The sequence below is a fragment of the Symphalangus syndactylus genome, chromosome 15 (assembly GCF_028878055.3).
Source record: "Symphalangus syndactylus isolate Jambi chromosome 15, NHGRI_mSymSyn1-v2.1_pri, whole genome shotgun sequence".
NCBI lineage: Eukaryota > Metazoa > Chordata > Mammalia > Primates > Hylobatidae > Symphalangus > Symphalangus syndactylus.
The window spans coordinates 45,895,497-45,919,970 of NC_072437.2; the positions used below are offsets into that span (position 1 = coordinate 45,895,497).

The 24,474-nt window shown below is 40.1% G+C and overlaps 1 protein-coding gene across 6 annotated transcripts; it reads left to right on the forward strand.

The window, feature by feature from the left end:
- Window positions 1-11,585: 11,585 nt before the first annotated feature.
- Window positions 11,586-23,128, forward strand: COMMD6 (COMM domain containing 6). Of its 6 annotated transcripts, XM_055244515.2 has the most exons (5): window positions 11,586-11,696; window positions 11,785-11,796; window positions 19,311-19,463; window positions 21,713-21,751; window positions 22,925-23,128. In XM_055244515.2, exons 1-5 carry the CDS (start codon window positions 11,655-11,657, stop codon window positions 22,973-22,975), a joined length of 297 nt encoding a protein of 98 aa, XP_055100490.1. In that variant the 5' UTR covers window positions 11,586-11,654; the 3' UTR covers window positions 22,976-23,128. The 6 variants fall into 6 exon arrangements, with proteins under 6 accessions (XP_055100490.1, XP_063474830.1, XP_055100491.1 ...); XM_063618760.1 differs by lacking the exon at window positions 21,713-21,751 and having other exon boundaries at window positions 11,593-11,696; window positions 11,785-11,880; XM_055244516.2 differs by lacking the exon at window positions 21,713-21,751 and having other exon boundaries at window positions 11,597-11,696.
- The last annotated feature ends 1,346 nt before the right edge of the window (window positions 23,129-24,474 follow it).

Sequence of the window (24,474 nt, forward strand, 5' to 3'; positions counted from 1 at the left end):
GCCAGGTGGCTACCCATTGCCAGGCAGCAAGGCCGGAGGACGCCCTGCAGCACGGTGCTGTTGTTCCTTCGTCGGGGTGCAGGAGTGATGGGTTGGCCTTGTCTGCTCTTGCGGGAGGCAGCGGGTATTTCTATATATCCGATTCCATTTGACAAAAAATGTCGAGTACTAGAAATCACTGTACTAAGTATTGAGGACACAAAGTTGAGTTCACTGTGGAGTAGAGGCAGTGGACAAGACAACGGAGAATCAGGATAAAAAGCGTGGTACCTATATGATAGTGATGGCATGAGGTGTGCTGGAATTACGGAGGAAGGGGGAAGAGAGTGTCCAGAAGTCTTCCTGAAAAAGTGGATTCCTGGACTGAACCCTTAAAAGATGGTAGACTTTACCTAGGCAGAGAGGAGGGTGCTATGAAGAAGGGAAAACGCACTATGGCTGCAGAGTAAAGGGTGCTGATTAGAGGTGATGCTGTAGAGGTAAACAGAGGCAACCTGGTCAAGACATCTGGGCTTCCTGAAAACAGCAAGGAACCACTGAAGGATCTTAAGCAGGATTTGTTATGTATCTTTTTCACCAAACTGCAAATTCCAGGAGCCCAGTAGCAGTGTCTCTTTTTTCTTCTTCACATGATTTATCCAGGGCCTAACCCAGTGCATGATACATAGAAAATGCTCAGTAAACATCTGAAGAATAAATGGGATGATCAGATATGCAGAAACATCACTTGTCAATAATGTGGAAAACGTGTGAGAAATAAATGCTGAAAAAATTAAGACAGTAGTCACGGAGAAAGGCACAGATTAAAGAGATTCTGTTTTAAGGGATGATGCCTTTGATGAGCAGAAGTTATCAATGATAACTCCACAAATTTGACCTGGGGAAGAGTGCATATTACTATTCTGCACCTAATAGAGGAAATCAGGTAGAGAGCAGTTAGGGAGTCAGAAAAACATAATATTATGCTGAGCTTTTTCTTTCTTGGGAAACTTCCAACTCTCCCACCCACATTCTTCTGGCCACTGTTCTTTGACTTCAGAGGTATTTCATTACCTTAACTCCTCTTCATCGTTATCTAATGGATTGCTGCTATACTCACCTAACACTTCGGCTTGGTAAAACTGGCAGTGTCCAGCTCGTGATGGGCTTAGTTGCATTATCACTAGCGTTACATGGCCAGACTCTTTAGTCTCTACTGGGCCCAGTGCATGCCAGGGGCTGCTTTTCAAATTACTTACTATCAAAGGAATTGCCTTACTCCAGATCCCTGAGGTTCTGCACTGTGATTCACCTGTTAGGGTTGCTTAAGACTTCACACAACATCTTTATCTTCCAGGGAAGATAGCAGCATTGGATCTACTGAGACACAGGGCCAGGCAGCAAGACAGTTTGCATCCCAGCAGGGACTTGCTGCAGAGCACTGTCTTGCTAGGGATCCACTCAAACTGGCAGCTTTCCATACCACCCAATAAATGTGTTGAAGCTGTATTCCCAAGTGTACATTCTATCTCCAAAAGCCAAAGAGGCCCAGTAGGTGCTCTGCCGTTTTGCTGCTAATAGGAATTGCAAGATGCAATAACTTGTCTTTCACCTTACAGAGGTTGTCCTAGCACACCCCAAACCATTAGACCCATAAAACCCTTACAAATGTAGGACTCTAATTCATAGAGTTAAACTGTACATTTTAACTTCCACCATCTGGTTTATATGGTTTATACAGTTTAACTTCCACCATCTGGTATGGATGTACCTATCATGGTATTGAGGGCAGCATGTCTCAGAGGTGCATAAAAACACCTGAGGAATATGAAATGCAGATTTTGATTCAATAAGTCTGAGACGAAGCCCAAGATTAGGCATCACTGGTTCCAATTTTTTAATCTTCCCTTTACCCACATCCTTTGCCATATGACTTTGAGGTTTTACAAAGTTCTGTCCATCCTCATTATTTATGGGTTTTGCATTTTGAACCTGCCTACTTGCTAAAATTTATTGGTAATTCCCAAATCTATACTCACAAAGTTCTCATGGTCACTCACAAATATTCACAGGGTGACAAAAAATTTTAGTTCCCAGCCAAGGTTGAGCAAGGTGATAGATACTCTGCCTTCTTCTTTCAGCTCTTATACCGGAAACAAGAGTCCTCTTGATGGTCTATTTAATGCTCATTTTCCCATTTTTGAGATTTTTGTCAGTGAATTCAATGTTTAAAATGGCCCCCAAGCATAGTGCTCAACTGCTATTTAGTGATCCCAAGCCCAAGGAGGCTTTCATGTGCCTTACAGAGAAAATACACACATTAGATTAGGTTTGTTCAGGTTTTCACTTACAGTGCTGTTGGCTATAGTTCAGTGCTAATGAATCAACAATATATATTACATAAGGTGTTTTTAAACAGAAATACACATAAAACAAGGTTATGTATTGATTAGCTAATGAAAATATTGTGATCACAGGCTCACAGGAACCTAACCTGTATTTCTCCTAGAAGCAACGATTTAGTATTTGCTAATTCAGTGTTCACGGCAACTTTATAGATCATCAGCTAAAACACTGTACATCCCCTTCTTGTGAGTATGCACAATATCATCACAGGAGAAGATTTTCTTAAATATTTTACAGTTTTCAGTTAAATATAGTGGCATGCCTATGCACAGTGTCATAGCGTCATGCCACTTATTTACGTAAATCCATACACTTTTAGTATCTTTAGCATTGACAGTATAATTTTGATGGTTGTCAAAGGATATAAAGGTTTATCGCTATTTCCTACTTGACTAAGCATATAGTTACATTTTGCAGCAACTGCTGAATCATACATCTTTGGAAATTTAATAGCTTCTATTCAAAGACAGCAGGAAGTTTTTGACAAATTAGTTTGATGTCTTAACAAGAGTACTTGTGACTCAAAAACTGTTCTCTCATCCTAATACATTTTTTTCTGATATTCTGAGGGATTTGGTGATTTCTCCAACCTTAAAGTGAAATAAGCAACTTGAGTAACTTATCTACTCAAAGCTATCCACCTTTTTTAGGAATTGTAAATTATTTGGTTGCTTTGCAAGAATACATGGAATTGTGGCTATTCCTCCAATAGTCCATGTTTGCCCCACCAGTACAAGTTTGCAACCTGTTGTTCTGTTTTCATGCTTATTTACATACCCAGTAACTTTTCATTATGCCAAATTACAGCATAGTCTTTTAAAAGACATTTTAAATGTCAATGTTTTAAAATTTTATTTTTTAATTTTTGGGGATACTTGGTAGGTATATATATTGATGGGGTACATGAAATGCTTTGTTACAGGCATACAGAGTGAAATAAGCACATCATGGAGAATGCGGTATCCATCCCCTCAAGCATTTATCCTTTGAGTTACAAACACTCCAGTTACACTCCTTAAGTTATTTTTTAAATGTACAATTAAGTTATTATTGACTATAGTCACCCTATTGTGCTATAAATGGCAATTAAACATAGTAAATATAGAGCAAACAATACTCATAACTCTATAGAAGTGTAGAAGAGCTATGAAGAAGTTCATGCATGCACCTGCAAAAACAACTGAGTCACGACTGCTGCCCTGGTTAACTGTCACTTTAAGAAGCCATCTGAGGCCGGGATCGGTGGCTGACGCCTGTAATTCCAGCATTTGGGGAGGCCGAGGCAGGCGGATCACCAGGTCAGGAGATTGAGACCATCCTGGCTAACACGGTGAAACCTGGTCTCTACTAAAAATACAGAAAATTAGCCAGGCGTGGTGGTGGGCATCTGGAGTCCCATTACTCGGGAGGCTGAGCCAGGAGAATGGCGTGAACCCAGGAGGCGGAGCTCGCAGTGAGCAGAGATAGCGCCACTGCACTCCAGCCTGGGTGACAGAGCAAGACTCCGTCTCAAAAAAAAAAAAAAAAAAAAAAAAAGAAAAGAAAAAGAAACCATCTGATGTAATGGTCACTATAATTCCTGATGTAAATGTGAAAAAATACATGTCTAAGAATTGATGAAATTTGCTATTTGTAGGACACCTGACTTAAGTTTGTCATCACAGTTGTAACCAGCCCAGGGAATCTTTCAGGTTCAGGCCCCACCTAACTGCCCCTAGGGATATGGGGTTGGGAGGGGTCAGTCTCTCTGTATACCTGTAACTCATTTACGGCACTTCACCTTGACTACTCACTATCATATTACTTATCTTCATAGCAGTATGTCCAGCTTCCTTCCTGCTGCATGTGTTTGTACCCTGTCATCTGCCTTGAGTGTATGTTGTATTGCCAAACTATCATTCCTAAACGTGGCCTTTTGGCAATGCTTGAAAACATACCAAAGCCTTACATAATTAGGCCTTGTCCTCAGAATGAACTCATTCTCCACACTTGATCAGAAATCATGACTATCTAGTTGTGTTTCTCTAAACCAGGCACTTTACCTACTTAAGTCTTGTTTTTTGTTTTTGTTTTTTTTTGGAGACAGAGTCTCGCTTGGTCGCCCAGGCTGGAGTGCAATGGAGCCATCTTGGCTCATGGCAATCTCCGCCTCCCAGGTTCAAGCAATTCTAGTGCCTCAGCCTCCCAAACAGGCATGCGCCACCAAATTTTTTGTATTTTATTTTATTTCTGAGACAAAGTCTCATTCTGTCACCTAGGAGTGCAGTAGCGCAATCTCTGCTCACTGCAACCTCCACCTCCTGAGTTCAAGCGATTCTCCTGTCTCAGCCTCCAGATTAGCTGGGATCACAGGCATGCGCCACCACGCCCGACTAATTTTTGTATTTTTATTTGAGATGGGGTTTCACCATGTTGGCCAGGTTGGTCTCGAACTCCTGACCTCAAGTGATGCACCCGCCTCAGCCTCCCAAAGTGCTGGGATTACACCACGTGAGCCACCATGCCTGGCTGGTCTCATTTTTTTTTAACACTAGACTCTTCAACCTTTAAGCCGAAGGTTGAAAACTGTGTCTTGAAGGTTTCAGATGTGTGAAGTAGACAGGAGAAATGAAAGAGTGATGTAAGGACTGTGACAACTGGAAGGCATAAAACTTTCCTAAGTGCATTCTCATTCGGAGTTTCTGATACAGATTGTTTTTTGTTTTGTTTTGTTTTGTTTTTTCAATCATGTGAGTAGGCCAAATTTGGCCTAAAGGCTAAAAATTTTAAGTCCCACTTTAAAACCTCCATGATTCTAGCATTAGTGATCATGCTTATTCCCGGTTCTGCATCTTACTGATGCTGCTTGTTGATTACCCCACCTCCCCCCGACCCACCACCACCACAACACACACAGAATCACTCATCTTCTTGAATAACCTGGAGTACAAATAAAACAGTCAATTAGCAGAAAGTAGCTGAGGAGCATTTCAGCAGATACACTGGGAGTCAGGAATCTCTCCAGAGCTCTCTGAAATTAGATTGCAAATTGTAAATTAATACCAAACTGCTTTAAGTTTTACTTATTAGCTAGGTGATGTTGATTACCATTCCTGAACTTCAGTTTTCTCACCTGTAGAGATAATGTATGATCTACATAACCTATAGGCTTCTTTGGAGTATTGAATATCGTGCTGATGACAATAGCATTCAGGATTTATCAACACTTACTATGTTCAGAACCTTTGCTACGTGCTTTACATACAGAATCTCATTTATCCCTTAATAAAAACCTCGTGGGACAAATATTGATAGCTCTATTTTTACAGCTAAGAAAGCTGATGCTCAGAAAGGCCAACTTGAATGATGTGACACAGCTGAGTGGTAGAAAAGGGATTTAGATTCATGCCTAGGTGACTGTCAAGATCGCAGCACTCATTGTTATGCTCTACTCTGTCAAATTCCTACTGCTGCTATAACAAATTACCATACATTTAGTGGCTTCAAATAACACAAATTTGTATCTTATGATCTGAAGTTCAAAAGTCTGAAATGGGGCTCACTGGGCCAAAATCACAGTATTGACAGGGCTGTGTTCCTTCTGGAAACTATTTGGGAGATATAAGGGAGAATCCATTTTATTTCCTATTCCAGCTGTTTTTTTTCTTTCCAACTTATATTAGGTTAAGGGGATACATGTATAGGTTTGTTACATGGGTAAATTGTGTGTCAAGGGGGCTCATTATACAGATTATTTCAACACCCAGGTGATGAGCATAGTACCAGATAGGTCGTTTTTCAATCCTCGCCTTCCTCCCACTCTCTACCCTCAAGTAGGCCCCAGTGTGTGTTCCCTTCTTTATGTTCATGCCTACTCAGTGTTTAGCTCCCACTTATAAGTGAGAACATGTATTTGTTTTTCTGTTTCTGCATTAATTTGCTGAGGATAATGGCCTTCAGCCCCATCCATGTTGCTGCAAAAGACATGATTTTGTTCTCTTTTATGGCTGTGTAGTATTCCATGGTGTATATGTACATTTTCTTTATCCAGGTACACCACCGATGGACATCTAGGTTGATTCCATGTCTTTGCTAATGTGCCCATTCTAGCTTCTAGAAGCAGCCTTCCTTCTTTGGCTCTTGGCCTCCATCTGTCTTCAAAACCAGCAAAGGCTGGCTGAGTCTCTCACATGGAATCTATCACTCTAACACTCTCTCTCTGACTCTAACTCCTCTGCCTCTACCTTTCATCTTTAAGGACCCTGTGAATACACTGGACTCATCTGAGTAATCCAAGAAACTCTCCTCCTTTTAAAGTCAGCTAATTAGAAACCTTAATTTCCCCTTTTTATGTAATTGTGAAAGTTGTAAGAATCATAATGGAGTCACTTGTGTTAAAAAGAAAAAAAGGGCTGGGTGCAGTCGCTCATGCCTGTAATCCCAGTACTTTGGGAGGCTAAGGTAGGTGGATCACCTGAGGTCAGGAGTTTGAGACCAGACTGACCAACATGGTGAAACCCTGTCTCTACTAAAAATACAAAATTAGCCAGGCGTGGTGGCACATGCCTGTAATCCCAGCTACTTGGGAGGCTAAGACAGGAGAATCGCTTGAACTCAGGAGGCAGAGGTTGCAGTGAGCGAGACCGCACCATTGCACTCCAGCCTGGGCAACAAGAGGGAAACTGTATCAAAAATGCACTCTGGCCTGGGCAAAAGAGCGAGATTCTGTCAAAAAAAAAAGAAAGAAAGAAAGAAGGAAGGAAGGAAAGGAAAGGAAAGGAAAGGAAAGGAAAGGAAGAAAGAAAGAAAGAAAGAAAGAAAGAAAGAAAGAAAGAAAGAAAGAAAGAAAGAAAGAAAGAGAAACCTTGACAAATAGAGCTGGGGAAGGCCGTGAGACAGCTTTCATGCATAAATGCCAGATAACAAAAACTATCACAAAAGATTCTGCCAGTGCCACAACCTTGCACAAAGGCCATTGCACCCTTACACAAAAAATACTTTTGCAAGGTCATCTGCCCAGCAACTGCCTGTCCAGCTGCTGACTGGCATCACCATTGTTATTAATACTTGTAGGCAAGGATAATTATCACAAAACAATTATGTAATCATCCTCATTTTTCCATTAAAAACCTTTGTCTTCCTTTACCTCCTTGAATAGGCACATAGTTTACTATGGCATATGTATTTCTGCTGCAGTGCCCTATGCGCAAATAAATATTTTCTTTTAGAGAGACTCTGTCTGTTATTTAAACATGCACCATAACATATTCATAAATTCTGGGGATTAGAAAGTAACATATTTGGGGGGCCATTATTGTGCATACCATATCCATTGACTACACAGGATAGTGCATTGTAATACAGTATAGTAAATATGTTGAGTGCACATTTATTTTGTTTCCCTAGTATATTTGCATCCAAGCTTTGCTGCATCATTCTCACCTCCATCTCCTGTAGAGCATGGCTTTTCACCCCTTTTACTTACAGTGACTCTACCAATCACACAACTCTACCCCTTATGAACACAGCAGGCAGCATGGACAAAAATAGTAACATATCACTCCAGACCCAGTATTGGTCCAAGTAGATCAACTAGAGTCCTTCTCTGAGGATTGAGATGGACCGGCAGCTTCCTCTTTCTCCTTGGATCATGAGTCGTAAGGCCGTGAACTCAGAGATGTTGGTGGCCATATGTCTATATATACACACTACTCTCCAACAACGTATGGAGAAGCTGAAGAGACTGAAGCCAGCAGACAAGCAGAAGGCCATACCACAACTGAGAAGTGGAGATGGGGCACTTTTGCTATTCACATCTCACAGTTCTGTTGACCCTGCAGCTGGCTCCACCACAACATTTCAGAGGCTGCCTCTGTGAGACAATAATTTCTGCTACTTTGCTTAGGCTAGCTTGAGTTAGAATTTCAGTTGACCCTTGAACAACATGGGTTTGAACTGTGCTGGTGAGATTTTTTTTTAAACCAACCGCAGATCAAAGCTGCTATACTCCCAGGATGCTAAACCCACAAATAGGGAGGCAGAATTTTCCTATACTCAAGTTCGGCAGGACAGACTGCAGGACTTGAGTATCTGCAGATTTTGGTACATTGTCATCTGCCTTAATTGGTCCTGGAACCAATCTCCTAAGTATACTGAGGGACAACTGCATATCACTTGGCACAAAAAAAGTCTTAAAATAAATACTTAAATTGAAGCGTTTCCTGCTTCATGAGTATCAATTTTGTTTTCTACCTTACACCATAATGCTCATGAGATCAGAGTTTATGCCCTAGTTCTATGGATTTCTTCCTATGCATGCGATAGTACTGGGCTTACTGTAAGAGCTCCAAAAATATTTTCTGACATATGTTCTACTTATATGTCATTATGTAAAAATAAAACAAAATTATACTCATGCATTTTTAATATTAGCATTTTTTGACTCTATTCATAACATCTGTATTTTCCAACTGTGAAGTTTGTGTAAGTGATCTCTTGTAAGATGGAGGTCTGAAGCATAAACAGTTTATCACATGTGTTGCAGGAGTAACAATTGGCAGAGATTGCCCTAAACTCTAATGACATTTTACTCTCCCCAAATCAGATCAATAGGTTTTTGAAGTGCACTCATGTTGAATTAGAACAATAATAAACAGTTTTTAAAGAAATGCATGAAAAATACAAAGAACAAAAAATACCTTTTAAAATACCTATCTTTTCACCTTTTTGAAGCATTTTTACAAAGTTAAGGGGTGTGTGTGTGTGTGTGTGTGTGCATGCGTGTATATATTTATTACCCCCTCATCATGATGACAACAAGAACTCAAGAAAAAGATTTCCTGGGGCCAGGCACGGTGACTCACACCTGTAATCCCAGCACTTTGGGAGGCTGAGGCAGGTGGATTGCCTGAGCTCAGGAGTTCGAGACCAGCCTGGGCAACACAGTGAAACCCTATCTCTACTAAAATACAAAAACATAGCTGGGTGTGGTGGCATGTGCCTGTAATCCCAGCTACTTGGGAGGCTGAGGCAGGAGGAGCACTTGAACCCGGGAGTTGGAGGTTGCAGTGAGGTGAGACCGCGCCACTGCACTCCAGCCTGGGCAACAGAGCGAGACTCTGTCTCAAAAAAAAAAAAAAAGAAAAACATTTCCTGGCAAAAAGAACCCATGCACTGACCAGCCGGATGCACAGCAGTGTTCTGTCTTTTCATCTGACTTCCTTAGAGAAGACATCATCTGATTCATTCAGGGACTATCCTCCCAAGCTAATTAGTACATTTAATCATCCAATAACCTTGAGTCAGTGGGGATTTTTTTTGTTTGTTTTTTGTTTTTTTGGCCTAGTTTCCGAGTGCTACATGCCAGGGACATTTTTAGATGCTTAACATGCATTAACTAATGTAATTCTCCAACAACCCTATGAGGGTATTTAAGGTAAGCATTATTCTAAAAATGCCCTCCTCCAAAGATTTCCATCCTGATTACTCATTGAAACACTAGGTACTGATCTGAAGGGACTTTACAAATATAATTAAAGTTTATGTACCTTAAGATAGAAAGAGGCCAGGCACGGTGGCTCACGTCTGTAATCCCAGCACTTTGGGAGGCCAAGGCCCGAGGTGGATGGATTACATGAGGACAGGAGCTCGAGATCAGCCTGCTCAACATGGAAAGACCCCATCTCTACTAAAAATACGAAAATTAGCCGGGCATGGTGATGCATGTCTGTAATCTCAGCTACTCAAAAAGGCTGAGGCAGGAGAATTGTCTGAAACTGGGAGGCAGAGGTTGAAGTGAGCCACTGCACTCCAGCCTGGGTGACAGAGTGAGACTCTGTCTCAAAAAAAAAAAGTTATTCTTATTTGGTTATACTGATCTAATAATTATTTCGGCCCTTAGAAACAGAGAATTTTTTCAGGCTAGAGTCAGAGAGATGTACAAAAGAAGGAACAGGAACAGGAGAGATCATACAGAAAGGGAGATCAGAGAGATTTAAAGTGTGAGGAGGACTTGACCTGCCCTTCCTGGCTTTGAAGATTGAGGAAGGAGCCACAAGCCAAGGAATGCAGATGGCCTCTAGGAGCTGGGAATCCTCATCTAAAAGCCAGCAAGGAAACTGCACAGAACTGAGCTCTGCCAACAACCCGAATGAGCCTGAAAGCAGATCCCGCCCCCGTCCCCCACCCAAACCCCACCACCCCCGAACTTTCATTGAGGAACACAGTCCTGCTGACCCTTTACCGGTGCACTTCTAGATTAGAGGAGAATAAAGAGACATGATCACCAAATTCAAGGCAGCCCTTGATTAGATTCTGGTTGTGGATAGGGTAGGGAATAACTTTAAAGAATATTGTTGAAACAAGTGGGGAAATTTTAATTTGGCTTATTTGTTAGAGAATAGTATTTTATCAATGTTAAATTTCCTGAATGTGATAGTTGAATTGTGGTTATTTAGAAGAATGCCCTAGTTCTTAGGAGACAACATGCTCAAGCATTTAGGAGTGAAGTATCATCCTTAATATAAGCCGAGATAAAGCAAATATGTACAATGCGAACAGCTGGTAAATCTAGATGAAGGGTAATAGGTGTTCATTGAACTATTTTTTGCAATTTTTCTGAAAAAAATAAATTTTTCTGAAAAAAATAAATTTTTCAAAATAAAAAGTTGGCGGGGAAAAAACATCACTGTGGATACTTTGTGTAGGATGGATTTGAGGTCAATAGGAAAGAAGTGGGAAGACAAGATGGGAAGGTATTCCGCAGCCAGACTGAGGGCTGGGATTCAAGAGGAACAGCAGGGATAATGGAAAGCAACCCCCGCCCACAGCTAGGCCAGCGAAGCAGCTCATCCTATAACTGGTTCCCACAGGCTTCCCTTGCAGGACAAACCCCCCTGGGCCGGCGGTGTGGTCGCCCAGCACCTTTCGAACTTGGCTGGGATTGAGGAGCGCCGCAGCGGTATGCTGTGCCCCGCCCCGCTCCAGACTGGAAGAGCCCACGTGTCACTGTTAGATGGGGGAAGCGGCATCCTAAATTTAATTAGCGCTTCTCTTCTCAAAGTATCTCCCAAAACTTTGGCCTTTTTCCATAAAATGATTTTCTTTTAACTCAATGTCTCCTAAAATATACGTTTAATTAAGAAAAAAATGAGTCACATAAAGATGCTTTTTTCAGCTTCCCCCGCTACGTCCGCCCCATGCGCCAGGCCGCGAGGGGCAGGACGTGGAAGCGGAAGCGCTGGTCGGGGGGCGTTCTCTCTAGTCCCGGGCGCGAGTCCCAGACGCTGCGCATGGAGGCGTCCAGCGAGCCGCCGCTGGATGCTAAGTCCGAGGCGAGTTCCAACCTGGAAGGAGAGCGGGCAGCGAGGCTCTGGAGCAAGAAAGGTGTTTCTCTAAATTGTGTTTCTGCTTCCGTTTCAGGTCACCAACCAGGTGAGTGAAGCGGCCGCACCGCCCTGTCTTCCGCCAGCCCGCCTCCCACGGCCGCGAGACCGTGCCACCCTGAGCCTTCCCCAGGTCTCCCCCAGTCCTGTGTCCGCGAGCCGGTGACCTTAAGCCCTCCTTCCTACATTGCTCCTTCTCCTTTGCACCGAAGCCGGTAGCCGTTGCCATTGTAATGAAGGCTCCTCTCCCCCACCCTGCACTAGCCCAAAGAATGCAGATCAAGGATTTTTGGGCTTTGATTAGGCGACATTTATTCGAAGCTAGGAACACGGTATTTTAAAGTGTGATGGATAAAGAAGTTATGAAAATTTGCAGAGATAGCACCGCAAACATTTTCTTAATCTCTAAAAAAGTTATTTTTGAAGATGGAGTATAGCATTTTAGCCTTTTAGAGTATGCATTTATAATGCTAGGAATATGAATTTGACTTTTAAAGTATATCTTAGCCCAATTTCTGTTTCAAGTGCTGCTGTGCTGTTGTAGCTAATAAACTATTTGTAGGCAAATAATTTATAACACACTTCCCAGAATAGGAGTACTGAAACTAGAGTATTTTTTGGCCAGGAGTTACCCAAGTCCATACAAAATGTAAGAAAGGGATGAGGTAAGAAATAATTAGAATACAGGGGCTGAAAGAGGTGTCCATTGACTGCTCTCTGTCATTTTTCCCTAACTGATCTTGCTTTCTAGGATTCCTGGGAAGTAGGGGAAGTCAGAGAGCTGTCAACCGTCTACCTGGCTTTGCTTAGTTATATGACTTAGTGCATTTCGAGTCAATCTTTCATAAGTCATTTTATCCATTCTCTTACGTTAAGTTTTGTATTTAAGATATTCTGAAACAGAATTATACTAATTACGGGGTTTTTAAAGTTGAAGTCTTTTTGGCTTAAACACAAATTTATTATCTTATAGTTCTGGAGGTCAGAATTCCTAAACTAGTCTTACGGGGCTAAAAACAAGGTGTCTGCAGGGCTGTGTTCCTTCTGAGGCGGTAGGGGAGAATGTTTCCTCCTTAGCTTGTGGCCTCTGCTTCCATCTTCAAAGCACATCATTCCAGCCTCTGCTTCCGTTGTCACATTACCTTCTCTGACTCTGACCCTTTTTCCTCCCTCTTATAAGGACCCTTTCAATTACATTAGGCCCACCTGGATAATCCAGGAAAATCTCCACATCTCCAAGTCCTTAATTTTGTCATATCTACCAATACTGTTTTGTTGCCTAAGGTAACATATTCATAGATTTTGAGGATTAGCATGTGGACATATTTGGGAGGGCCATTATTCAGCCTACTGCACATCCTTCTATGCTGTCATTCACAGAGTATATGATTGTTTGCATAGGAAAAGCCAAGATCATTTACAAACATTATTAGAATTAATGTGAGAGTCAGCAAGGTGATTCCATTGTTGAACGTTCTTTAGTTCAGACAAAGAGTTGGAAAATATAATTTTAAAGATGTCATTTATAACATGAAGAAATTACAGGCCAGCCATGGTGGCTCATGACTGTAAGCTCAGGGCTTTGGGAGGATTGCTTGAGGCCAGCAGTTTGAGACCAGCGTGGGCAACATAGCAAGATCTTATCTCTATAAAAATAAAAAAATTAATCAGGTGTGGAGGCACAGACCTGTAGTACTAGCTACTCAGGAGGCTGAGAAGAGAAGATCTCTTGAGCCCAGGAGTTTGAGGCAGCAGTGAGCTATGATTACACCACAGCAGTTCAGCCTGGGTGACAGAGTGAGACTCCATCTCTTAAAAAAAAAAAGAAAATTACAGAGTACCTTGCAAGAAATCTAACAAAAGATATTTAAAAGTTTTATGAAGAAAATTACAAAAAGCAGTAGACTTTTACTTTGCGGTCCAGCACGTGAGGAGCTTGGAAGTCATCACCCTGTCCTAGCAACAAGGAAAAACTGAACAAACTGACAAATCAACAACTCTTCTTGGATCTATCAGAGAAGCGAGGTCACAGGGCAAGTTGCTGTCCCCCAAATTGGTGAGACAGTCTGTGAAAACAGAGAACCACAACTTAGAGCAGAAGCTCCACAGAAACCAGTGCCTAAACTGAAATTGACAAATTGCCGGAGGCTCCCAGCTCTCTCTCACACCTGACATACGATCAGATCAGCATATTGTTTTCTCTCACTCTAAATTCACCTCCTCTTGCCGCCACCTGGGTCCAAGCCGCCATTCTGTTTCCTGGAATACCGCAGTAGCCTCGTAACAGGGTCTCCCAACTTCCTTAAACTTTGTGCCTCACCTGGCTGTCTGGATGAGCCTTTTGCAATGTAAGTTAGACCAGGTATCTCTGCTACTCAGAGCTTTTTAAGAGATTCTTGTCACACTGGAAAAAAGTCATAGGTATTTACTGTGGCCTACAGGGGCCTTCGAAGATGGATTCCTCATCTCTTACCACTCTTCCTAGCTCATGCCCTTCCAGGCACCTGGGCCTCATTGTTCCCTGAACACACCAAGCATGCTTCTCCCTCAGTCCAGAATGCCCTTTTCTCCAGATCCTGTGGCTTTTTCTTCATTTTATTCGAGTCTCTTTCTGTTGAAAAGCTGCATGAAAGAGGTCTTCCCAGGTTCTATCTAAATAGCCTTTCTTGTCACCCTGTCACCTTACCCTGCATTTCATCACACTATAGTACTACCATTTCATTATATTTTTGTTTATTGTCTGCCTTCCCCACTAGAATTCTGAAGGTCAGAAACTATTTTTTACATCCCTAATTCCTAGAATATAGTATTGCTTATTATATACTGAATAGTGAGGCTTCCCTCCCTTACTCAAAACACATAGGAATTACCAGTTTTATCTTTATAGACAGTTTTTATAGTCATGTTTTTATATTACTAGTAACTTCAGCCTCCACATCAATTTTTAGTGTGACTACAGCTAATTTGTTTGTTTCCCTTTTTATATATTTACTTTCTGATTATTCTTTGTATTCATTTTACTTCTGGATGTTTTTATATTTCCTTTTTTACTACTAGCTTTTTGTTTCTTTGTATGTTTTCCTTTTTTAATACTTCATCATACAATAATTTTGGGGCTACCGTACATTGTTTCATTCTTAACATTCTGCATAGTGGTAAGTGCTCTCTGTTCTGATTTTTTCTTTTATATTCTTTTATTTTTTAAATCTATGCAGTTCACTCCTACTTAAGGCAAAACCACAATTATTAGAAGTTTGCTTTCAATTTGCATTTAAATGTTGAGGTTAGAATTTTGGAAATTCTCATCTCATAAACCTAGTCTTAGCTTTCTTTGAGTTGTGAAGACTGACTTTGCACAGTGTCTTGATGGCAGCTCTCCCTGTTTCCTCACCTGACAATTTCACTGTTTTAATAGTGAGTGGAACTTAGCATTGCACGCCTTCATTGCTTTTCTGCTTGAAATCTTCTAGTTTTATTTCAGATTTTGAGAAACAAATAGGCAACCCTTTACTCTGCCACTTTAATGTTGATGGTAAAAGTGGAACTTCTTCCATCAAGGAGTTGTACAGGCTAAATACTGTTAAGAATAAGAAATTGCTTACTTATTTCTTACTCAAAACATTTAGGGGAGGGAAGCCCAGGTAGAAGAATCGCTTGAGCCCAGGAGGTCTAGGCTGCAGTGAGTCATGTTCATGCCACTGCACTCCAGCCTGAGCAACAGACTGAGATCCTGTCTGGAAAAAAAAAAAAAGGAAAATGAATTCCTGGTTCAATTTTTGGACATCACTATTGAACTGGAATTAAAACTCTCTCTACTCATGAACTCTCCTGAATTCTGTTCTTGGATTTTTAGCCACTTTCTGAACATTCCTATAGAGATAACCCTAGTATCATCTCTTAATGATACTTTTGGACTGGATACCTCAGCATTCTCCCAGTTATCCAAGCTCAATTTTTTATAATTTTCTATAAACACCTATAGTTGTATCTCGTAGGCAATCATCAAGACCTAGCAATGCATCCTTCATATGATCAGTTTAGTCCTGCTTGCCACCAACTTAGTTCAGGCACTTATATAACTTCAGACTTGGATTATTGTGTTCTGCTGCCACCAGATGAATATCTCTCTCTCTCTCTCTTTTTTTTTTTTTTTTTTTTTTTTTCAGATTTGGGGTCTCTGTTGCCCAGGCTGGAGTGCAGTAGCATGCTCACAGCTCACTGCAGCCTTGACCTCCTGGGCTCAGGTGATCCTCCCACTTCATCCTCCCAAGTAGCTGGGACTTACAGGCATGCCCTACCACGCCTGGCTACTTTTTGTACTTTTGCATTTTTTGTAGAGACAGGGCTGTTGCCCAGGCTGGTCTGGAACCCCTGCTCTCAAGTGATCCACCTGCCTTGGCCTTCCAAAGTGCTGCGATTGCAGGTGTGAGCCACCATGCCCAGCCTGAATATCCATTAATCAATATTTTGATATCATTCTCTCTATTGAAAAACTTTCTGCCGGGCGCGGTGGCTTCCACCTGTAATCCCAGCACTTTGGGAGGCCGAGGCGGGCAGATCACGAGGTCAAGAGATGGGAGACCATCCTGGCTAACATGGTGAAACCCCATCTGTACTAAAAATACAAAAAAATTAGCCGGTCGTGGTGGCAGGCGCCTGTAGTCCCAGCTACTTGGGAGGCTGAGGTAGGAGAATGGCGTGAACCCAGGAGGCGGAGCTTGCAGTGAGCCGAGATTGTGCCACTGCACTCCAGCCTGGGCGACAGAGGGAGACTCCGTCTCAAAAAAAAAAAAAACTTTCAGTAGAGTCCCCAGTGCCTACAGGGAAAGTTTAAGTGACTTAATGTGGTAAGTTCTCCGTAGTAAGATAAAGGATATAAAAGTACTGTGAAAACCTCTGAAAGCTCAATTTGCAAGGAATTACTGGCTTTTTGGTCACTTGTCAACTTTATTTTTCATATTTTCTTACAAGAGCCATCTACTTTAAGACAGATAAATTTTTTTTTTTTTTTTTGAGACAGAGTCTTGCGCTGTCACCCAGGCTGGAGTGCAGTGGTGTGATCTCAGCTCACTGCAAGCTCCGCCTCCAGGGTTCACGCCATTCTCCTGCCTCAGCCTCCCGAGTAGCTGGGACTACAAGTGCATGCCACCACGCCCGGCTAATTTTTTTGTATTTTTAGTAGAGATGAGGTTTCACCATGTTAGCCAGGATGGTCTCCATCTCCTGACCTTGTGATCCGCCCACCTCGGCCTCCCAAAGTGCTGGGATTACGGGCGTGAGCCACCGTGCCCAGCAATACAGATAAAATGTTCTATCCCTAAACCAAATTTTGACTCTTTTCATCTGTAATTGGTTCCGCCCAATATTTATTAAGCATTTATTCTTTGCTAGGTGTGCATTTATGGTATATATAAATAAAAAACATGTTTTCCTCTCAATTCCTTTTCTGTTTATTCTTCAAAATGGAGCTTAAAGCCTTCTGTAAAGCTTTCCCTTAACTCCCTAGGCTACAATAAACTCTTCCTTTCAACCAGAAATGTAGTCACTGACTTATATTGCTCTCTCTGGACTATATATGCAAAAAGTGCACAAAATATGGACAGTTAATGAATTATCTAAAAGTGAACACTCGTGTAACCACAAGCAAAAGTCAATAAATGGAGTGTTACCAGTCCCCCAGAAGCCCACCAGATGCCCCTCTTCAATCAATGCCCACTTCTCTCCACCCCAAAAGGATAGGTGTATTCTTCTCTATACTTTTACCACCTGTTTCTCAAGTTTAAGTGAACCGAATCGTAACTTTTGGACTTGTTTTAACATTTTTGGTTTTACGTGTAACTGAAGTCATTTTCATTGCTGTATAGCATTTCAGTTATCCATTTTATTTCTGTTGAACATTTGGGTTTTCAGTTTAGGGCTATTATGAATAAAGCTGCTAGGGACATTTTCATATACATATCCTGTGTACATATTCAAAAAGTTTTTCTAAGTTCTATCCCTAGTAGAATTTGGATCACAGTATGCAGAGCTTCAGTTTTACTAGTTAAAGTCAGTTCATTGATAGATTGGCCCAGTTTACACTTTCACCAACAGCGTGTGACACTTCCCATTGCCTCACATCCTTCCTTGCCAAGACTTGGAGTTTTCAGACTTAAATTTTTGCCATTTTGGTAGCTGTGTAGTCCTATCTAATTGTGACTTTTAATTCCTTGTTTCTTAAGGTGAGCACATTTTCATATGTTTATTAGAAATTTGTAGTTATTTTGTGATTTGCCTTTCTCTATTTTTATATGGAGAACTTTTCTTTAAAATGAATTTATTCAATCTTTTTACTTATAAAAGATGTTAACCTTTTGTCAGCACCGGCTTGGACTTAATGCTGTAGGAGATTGGTGCAAAGCAAGTCTGAGATAGGAATTTTTGGTCCCCGTTTTATAAAAATGGGAGATTTACAAATGCCTTCCCCTATTCTATACCCCAAAAGTCCTAAAATAGAAGATGGCTTATATAACTTTTATGGTTGATTGAGGCACACATGGGAACCATTCCATTTCTTTTCCTCACCATAGTCCTCAAGCTCAAATATTACATTAGAGTAAATAGTAATAAGGTGGTTTGTATTTCATCAATGTTCATGATGGATATGTGGTAGGATACGTGGTGGGATTTACAAAAATCCTAACTTTTGCAGGAAGTGAAATTTTTTGCCCAGTGAGCATTAGTTTTGTAGAAAAAGGTATCAGTCAGTGAGCAAGTACTTTTTGAGTGGCTGTTATGTACCAGGCTAAGCTTTGGAAACAAGACAGACAGTATTTACCCCTGTGTTTTATGTTTTAGAGTCATGTTTTTGCGGCAGTATTAACAGCTGCATGTTTTATGCCATGGCATCATTTAACAATCATTGACAGGAATTAGATTAAAAGTATTAAGACAACCAGTAGTCACTAAGCATGTAATCTTTGGAGCCAAACAGACTTTGGTGTCAGTTCTGATTCCAGAAATGTGTGACCCTATGCACATTACCTAAGCTCTCTGAAGTTGACTTTTGTCATCTGCAAAGTGGAAACAATAACCTATAATGTTATGTTGATTCAGTGAGGTATTTAATACATGTAAACTGCATAGCACATCACCCAGGACATGTATCTGTCATGAGCAATGATGAAATCCAAAACCACCTTATCACTATACATGCTAATGTAAGGCTTGAGCATGGAACAGCAAAGTGAACTAAAAGATACTCCAAGCCTGTCAGATGAAACCAATACTGCCACATCTTCCTTCCACTTCCATTATACATTGGAGGGGAGATTTTTTTTTTTCACTTTTTGCTTTTTTCCATTTTTAACTATGATGGTGTTTTCTAACTGTGTTTATATCCCTTATTACCTCTCCATTTTTTCATTTGATTATTGTTCCTCTAGCAATATTAAAATGAAGATACTTTAAATATGACCAGCTTTGAAACTAAAAGTTGAGTGTAACTGCAGCAAAATTGAATAAATATCTGCATTCCAGGTGATGTTAACTACTAATGTATTATTTTGTCCTGTCTTATTAAAGCTTGTAGATTTTCAGTGGAAACTGGGTATGGCTGTGAGCTCAGACACTTGCAGATCTCTTAAGTATCCTTATGTTGCAGTGATGCTAAAAGTGGCAGATCATTCAGGCCAAGTAAAGACCAAGTGCTTTGAAATGACGATTCCACAGTTTCAGGTTTGTGATTTAACTCATCTAGTTTTAGCTCAGCTTTTCTGTAATCATCGCATAAAAAGATACATAAAATCTTTCTATGGGAAAACTTTAATGGTTTTTATTTGTAGATTGATATGCATTACGTTTACTAGTAGTATATGCAAGAGACATGAATTTGTCTTTGGGAATTTGATAAATTATTTTCAATATAATGTGCTGAATTTGTGTACTGTGCCATTTGATCGCTTGAACAGTGCTCCTGTCAGTATGTTTAGGAAATTTTTATCTTCAGTGGCAGGATATTTACTTTGCATTTAAATGTTTTATTCTTATTCCTTTGGGCTTAATATTCAAGAATGTTAAGCTAAATGAATCTTTGAATAGTGTTGACCCTGAATTTTCTGACCAATAATGTTTACAAAAGGCAGGTCAGAGCAAGTGTACTTCTTGGCTGGCTTTATCAGCTGGGGACTTAAGTAACTCAGTAGGTTAGAGTTATGTTACCGTATTATCATTCTACCTCTTTTCTGTAACCAAGGGGGAATAAAAGGTGTGGGGGAGGGGGGTGAATAAATCAGGTCTTCTTTTTTTTTTTTTTTTTGAGACGGCGTCTCACTCTGTCGCCCAGGCTGGAGTGCAGTGGCACGATCTTGGCTCACTGCAAGCTCCGCCTCCCAGGTTCACACCATTCTCCTACCTCAGCCTCCCTAGTAGCTGGGATTTCAGGCGCCCACCACCACGTCCAACTAATTTTTTTGTATTTTTAGTAGAGATGGGTTTTCACTATGTTAGCCAGGATGGTCTCGATCTCCTGACCTCATGATCCGCTCACCTCGGCTTCCCAAAGTGCTGGGATTACAGGTGTGAGCCACCAGGCCCGGCCAGGTTTTCTTTTAAATGTACATACTGGAGATGTTTTGTCATTAATTTAACTGTCCTGTACAGTTTTGTTTTTGTTTGTTTGGTTTGTTCCTTTTGGTATGAGTAGATAGGAATCTATTCTTAGCACTTACACTAGTACTAACTTAGTACTTACACTTAGTACTTAAACAGCAGTTAGTACTCTAAAAGTCAAAGAAAGCAACCATCGTGAATGAAATGGAAATAAAAAGTGATTCTTTGCAAAACTAACAAATTATATTGGCTTCCTTTTAAAGAAGACCCTTTCATATACCACTTTATGATACTTTTTATTTCTACTTTTATAAACTACATTTTAAATAATTTGTTTCCCTTTCATTTCTTTTTTTCTTTTTGAGACACAGTTTCACTCTTGTTGGCCAGGCTGGATGCAATTGGAGTGCAATGGCATGATCTAGGCTTATTGCAACCTCCGCCTCCTGGGTTCAAGCAATTCTCCTGCCTCAGCTTCCTGAGTAGCTGGGATTACAGGCACGCACCACCACACCCGGCTAATTTTTGTATTTTTAGCAGAGATGAGGTTTCTCCATGTTGGCCAGGCTGGTCTGAAACTCCTGACCTCAGTTGATCCGTCCACTTCTGAAACTCCTGACTTCAGTTGATCCGTCCACTTCAGCCTCCCAAAGTGCTGGGATTACAGGCGTGAACCACCATGCTCAGCCTGATTTCTTTATTTAAAGTAGATATCCCTGCTTTGAAACAAAAATAATGTTCACAAATTTAACATTATTAATGTTGATTAGTGTCTTGGAACTGAGACTTAGTGAAAAGGAAATAAATGTATATTGTGATATGGGAATAATGTTCAACTAAATATGAGGACTCAAGTCAATTTCAAAAGAGAATATACATTTTGGCCTTTTTTGTAATTCACAGTGCTGGTCTAATTGTTATTATTCTGTGCAGCATTTGTGCTGTCCTAATTCCACCTCTAGAAATTTTTTCCTATAGGAAAAAAAAATCACAACTGGATTAACTTTTTTTCCCCAGCTTTATTGAGGTACAGTTGACAAAATTGTGTATTTTGAAGGTTTCACAATGTGATGATTTGATAAAGATATACATTGTGTAATGATTACCACAGTCACTCCAATTAACACATCCACCCCCACACATAGTTACCTTTTTTTTTTGGAGAGAGTGTGCGTGTGTGCGCGTGCATGCGTGTGTGTGTGTGTGTGTGTGTGTGTGTGTGTATTGAGGGCATATAAAATGTTTTTTAGCAAATTTCAAGTAAACAATACAATATTATCAACTGTAGTCACCATATTGTATATTAGATCTCAGACTTACTCATTTTATAGCCAAAAGTTTGTACCTTTTTACTAACATTTCCCCATTGACCCCAGCCTCAGCTCCTGGCAAACTCCAGTCTCCTTTCTGCTTCTGTGACTTTGACTTTTTTAGATTCCACATATAAGTGAGATCATGCAGTATTAGCCTTTCCGTGTCTGGCTTATTTCACTTTGCATAATGTTCTCCAGGTTCATCCATGTTGTTGCAAATGGCAGGATTTCCTTCTTTTTTTATGGCTGTGTGATATTCTATTGTGTGTGTGTATGTATACACATACATAGTATATACATATAAACATACATTATAAACATATTAAACATAAATATACACAAAAACATTTTCATCAGAGGCAACTCTTTTAAAGAGAGTTTTTACATGGCTTAAAACTAGCCACAAGATAGCCTGTTAATCACATTACATGACTGAGAGCTAAGAAACATTCTTTGAGTTTTTAATTTATATCTTTTTGATAACTAAAATTTTGAACATCAGTACATATTTTTAAAGAAATAGTTACACTTTGCTTCATTCTGTGACAAATTTGCATATACATTAAAACAATACAAATCCTCTTAAGTAGCAATATAGAAAATTAAGACCAAATAAGAAGGAAAATGCAGATGTATAAATCATTAGAAGGTATCCTGATTGCCAAGGTTAAGTTTCAAATTTGTCTCCTAGCTTCCTGGTAGGTACAGGAGAAGACAGAAGAACAATTTGCTTGATTCCTTTCTTACCTGAGATTTAAAAGAAGATGACTTCTATAGGAGAACAATTATACCAGCTTAATTTTTAAATGACAGAGAAATAAACTTCTACCATATAAGCCATTGTTAATGTTGGATCTCTCTTCTAGTAATTGAACCCATAATCTTAAATGAGACAGCCCCTACCACACTGAAATGCAGTCCTTTACTAGATTGAAAGTGTTTTGAGGCCTGGAACCAACTTGTTATTTTTGTTTTTATATTCAGTGTCTAGGACAGTGCTGAGTATTTAATAAATCTGGTGTGATCTTAAAAGGACTTTCTCATGTGCTTTTTGAAAAGTTTAGTAATGAGATAATTATCCAACCCCACAGTAGTATTTTTGCTTGCAGTGCCAAATTGCACCTGTTTATTTCTTACAGCAACCTTCAGTAGTTGAGAATGTAATATTAAAATGCAAACTTAATATGTTATATAGTCTCTGGTAGTCAGATATAATTAACTACTTAAATATCTTCTGAAAGCAAAATTAATACTATTTTCCCCCTTTCTCTCTAGAATTTCTACAGACAGTTCAAGGAAATTGCTGCAGTTATTGAAACGGTGTGAAGACGGATTCTTTGGTTGATAAATTACTATCATTCTAAAGTCATGGACTTCACTTTCTGCAACAAAACCAAATAAGGATAGAACATTTATTGAATGGAAAATGCACTTTTGTTTTTCCATTTTTTTAAATAATAAAAATCAGGCAAACAGGAATTGGGTAGTGGTGATCAATGCACAACTTTGTGAATGTGCTTTATAAAAGTGACTGAATTAGACACTTTAAAGGATGTACTTGGTGATAATATGAATGATATAATCAGACTAACAGTTGAATCATTGCTATTGGAGGCAGCACAAATTTATGTGTTACAACAATAGTTTAAAAACTTGTACTGGATGGAACCCATTTTATAAACAATCTTATTTGGAGTTATGTATATAAAAATATATATAAATTAGAAAAGTAGTATTTGATTAGGATAACTTTACAAATTCAATTCTATAGCCATCACTTATTATAACGTCAATCAGAAGAGTGAGGCTTCTTTTTTCAAATATTTGTAATCAGATTAAGATTGACCATTGCTCCTTTACACAGTATTAGTCTAGCATTCAATTATTTCTGTTATTAATGGTTGTAGAAAGTTCAAATACATACACAGAGTTGGAAAGACGAGTTTTAGTCTGAGTTCTGTACAACGGAGTTAACCTGTTAGCACAAGTTATTGCATTAGATGATCTCGAATTTAAATATATAAACCTGTTGTTAAACTCTTTTATACTATAAAGCCACCACATTGTATGGCATTTGTTTAGAAGTAAGCAAATAGACCACTGGAATAGAATAGATGGCCTAGAAATAGATCAAGACATTCTGGTCTGCCATATTGGAAATTTAAACCCTCTTCACACCCTGTCTGCATTTCTGCAGGTCTGTGTGAGTCCACTTTCTTTTTTGTTTTCTGCTAGGTAGCACACCGCTGTGAGGAGCCCAGGACTGCTGCCTGCCGCAGCCCACCTGTGCGCTCAGATTCCCACCAGCTTGATGAGTTAGCTGATGGGCCATTTGTGCATACCAACTACCCACAGACATTTCTATTACCCACCCTCTGGATACCAGTGCATTAATGATTCTAGAATTAGGAGAAACCGAAGATCCCTTCTCTGTCTCTCCCTCAATTGTGTGGGGTACCAGTGTCGTTGTGTTCCTAGAAATAAGAGTAGAAACTCCTCTATCTGGGTTAAAAGAGCAAACCTGCCTTCTGTAACTGCATGAGGTTCCTCTGTCTCCCACTTTGGATTAACACCCTCTTTCCCCTTCCCTATTTGCAGGGTAGCATTTCTAGGTTTAAGGCAATATGCAGAAAGACCCAAAGTTAGGCTCTGGCTCAAACACTGGGTAGTAGATTTGAAATAAATTGAAATTGCATGTTTAAGTTTGTCTTTTGAATTTAAAAAGCAAGTTTTAACCTTGCACGGTGGCTCCCTTCTATAATCCCAGCATTTTGGGAGGCTGAGGTGGGCAGATCACTTGAGGCCAGGAATTCAAGACCAGCTTG